The sequence below is a fragment of the Octopus sinensis genome, linkage group LG9 (genome assembly GCF_006345805.1).
Source record: "Octopus sinensis linkage group LG9, ASM634580v1, whole genome shotgun sequence".
Classification (NCBI taxonomy): Eukaryota; Metazoa; Mollusca; class Cephalopoda; order Octopoda; family Octopodidae; genus Octopus; species Octopus sinensis.
The window spans coordinates 47,992,183-47,994,491 of record NC_043005.1 but is presented as its reverse complement, the minus strand read 5'-3'; the positions used below and the strand labels follow the sequence as shown (position 1 = coordinate 47,994,491).

General features: G+C 35.0%; 1 protein-coding gene across 1 annotated transcript; it reads left to right on the top strand.

Annotated features, from left to right (window-relative positions):
- The first annotated feature begins 1,613 nt into the window (after window positions 1-1,613).
- Window positions 1,614-1,982, top strand: LOC115215411. Its single transcript, XM_029784570.1, has one exon. It carries the CDS (start codon window positions 1,614-1,616, stop codon window positions 1,980-1,982), a length of 369 nt encoding a protein of 122 aa, XP_029640430.1.
- Window positions 1,983-2,309: the final 327 nt, after the last annotated feature.

Below are 2,309 nucleotides of genomic sequence, written 5' to 3'. Positions count from 1 at the left end.
AATTCCTGATGAGTTAACAAACTCACAAAGTTTTTGTTGTGTGAATTTTGTGAAAGGAAAAATCATAAAAATTATGGAAAATTTTTTGGCCGGTTTGCTCGAATTGCAAAAACAACAACAAATTCTGCAATTAATGAAGTCATCAAAAAATTCAGAAAAAACGTTCTTGACAGACTATGTTGTGAACTCGATAGCAGAGTTCAAATGCGAACCAGATGAAGGAGTTACCTTTGAGGCATCCTACAGAAGATATGAGCAAACCTTCAATAAAGAATGTAAAGATTGGGACGATGAGATGAAAACACGTTTAATCTTAAAAAATACTAGCAGCCGCAGAACATGAGCTTAACAGGAATTATGTACTCCCAAGAAAACCTTCTGACATAAACTTTAATGACACGATAGATATATTATGTAGAATTTTTAGTGGAAAAAGCTCATTGTTCAACACCTGTTGTAAATGTCTGAACATAGAGAAAAACAGTGACAAGGACTACATCACATATGCTGGTAGAGCAAACAAGGAATGCGAGAAGTTCAAGCTGGTCAGATTAATGCCAGATATGTTCAAATGCCTGATTTTTACACTGGGACTAACTGCCGAAAAGGACACAGAAGTTAGAATGAGAATTCTCACAAAGTTGGAACAAAGCCAGGATGTAACCAAACAGCAAGTGTCAGAAGAATGTGAAAGGATAGTAAAATTAAGACATGAAAACAGAGGAAATCAAATGGAGAGAGGGTTTCCAAGTAAAACAAGTACAAAATATTCAGAATAGAGATAAAATGTTTTCTAAAAAACAATAAAAATCAAGAAATAAACCCATGTTTTGTGTGTGGAAGTATACACCTGAGGAAAAATTGTTCAAAAAGTGGAGTGCTTTCATTGTGGAAATATAGGACATGTAAAGGACGAAGGTGACAGAATGTCAGAACAAAAGATAATGAATAAATAGTAGGTCAGTGGAAGAAATTGATGACATAACAATAAGGAAATTCGTGAAGGTAACTGAAATATTTATCTTTTATGTGTTAAAAAGTTCACTTAATTTATTCAGCGCAGATTGGTTGGAACTATTCAAAGTATGGAATACACCCATAAGTGTTTTCTGTGGAAATATAGTTGGTTCAGTCGTAGGTTCAAATGTGGCTGAAAGACTGAAACAAAAAGTTGTATGTAAACCAAAGCGAAATGAAAAATTACCCACAGAAAAAGTAAGCATTGTTCAAAGATAGATGTCCTGTGGTAAAGAATACACATTGATGTTGCTGGTTGTTTAAATGGTTATTACTACTTAGTGGTAGTTGATAGTTTCTCGAAATGGCTAGAAATTTGTGAGTGTAAAAAACTAATCTACACAATTATAATAAATATTTTACATGGATTGTTGGCAAGATATGTCATCTCAAACTTGATAGTGTCTAACAATGGAATGCAATTTGTGCCTGACGAATTTTAGAAATTTTGTGAACTCTGCCAGATCAGATTGGAGTCTAGTGCAGCCATCTAGTTCGCCAGACCTCAGTCAAATCGTCCAACCTATGCTAGCATGGAAAGCAGACGTTAAACAATGATGATGATGATGATGATGTTCATTGTAGAACATATAACTATGGCACCATACCATTCCAGATTTAATGGGCAGGTAGAATGCTTTGTTGATACCTTCAAAAGAGCCCTTAGTAAGTTGAATAAGGAAGTCACAGATGAGGTAGCTCTACAACAATTCTTAAGAGTGTACCGTGTGACACCAAATCTGAATACAGCATCAGGTCAATCACCTGTGGAGCTGATACTTGTGAAGAAAGTAAAATCAGTCTTTGATAAATTGCTATCAGGCAAGAAGAGAAAAAGTGTCAGGGAAGACATAGCAAAATTCTTTAAAGTTGGTGAAAAGGTGTATATGAGGGCATACAAGAATGGAAAGCAGAGCTGGGGAGTTGGTGTAATTACCAAATGCATAGGTAAAATGATGTATTAGGTAAAAAGTAGAAAAGGTATACAAAAGAGACACTAGAGCCAACTGCAAAGAGATTAATGGAAAGTGAACCAAAGAAGTTGGAGGAACCGATGGAATGGTTGTACAATATGTTCCAAGTACCAATACCACTGCAGGTGATTGAACCCAAATGTACAAGTGAGAGGAAAAGAAAACATATAGAGTCCCTGAAAATAGATACTAAGTGCAAAGATATTAAATTGCATGAAAAACTGTTTTGTTCTTACTTTCCTGTTCTTGTTACCAATTTTACCCTCTGCAATTAATCCCAAATTATATTTAATTTGCTTTGCAGGAAGAACTGTTTCA

Coding starts and splice junctions, on each gene's coding strand:
- LOC115215411 (XM_029784570.1), top strand. CDS start 1,614: ATGGCACCATACCATTCCAGATTTAATGGGCAGGTAGAATGCTTTGTT.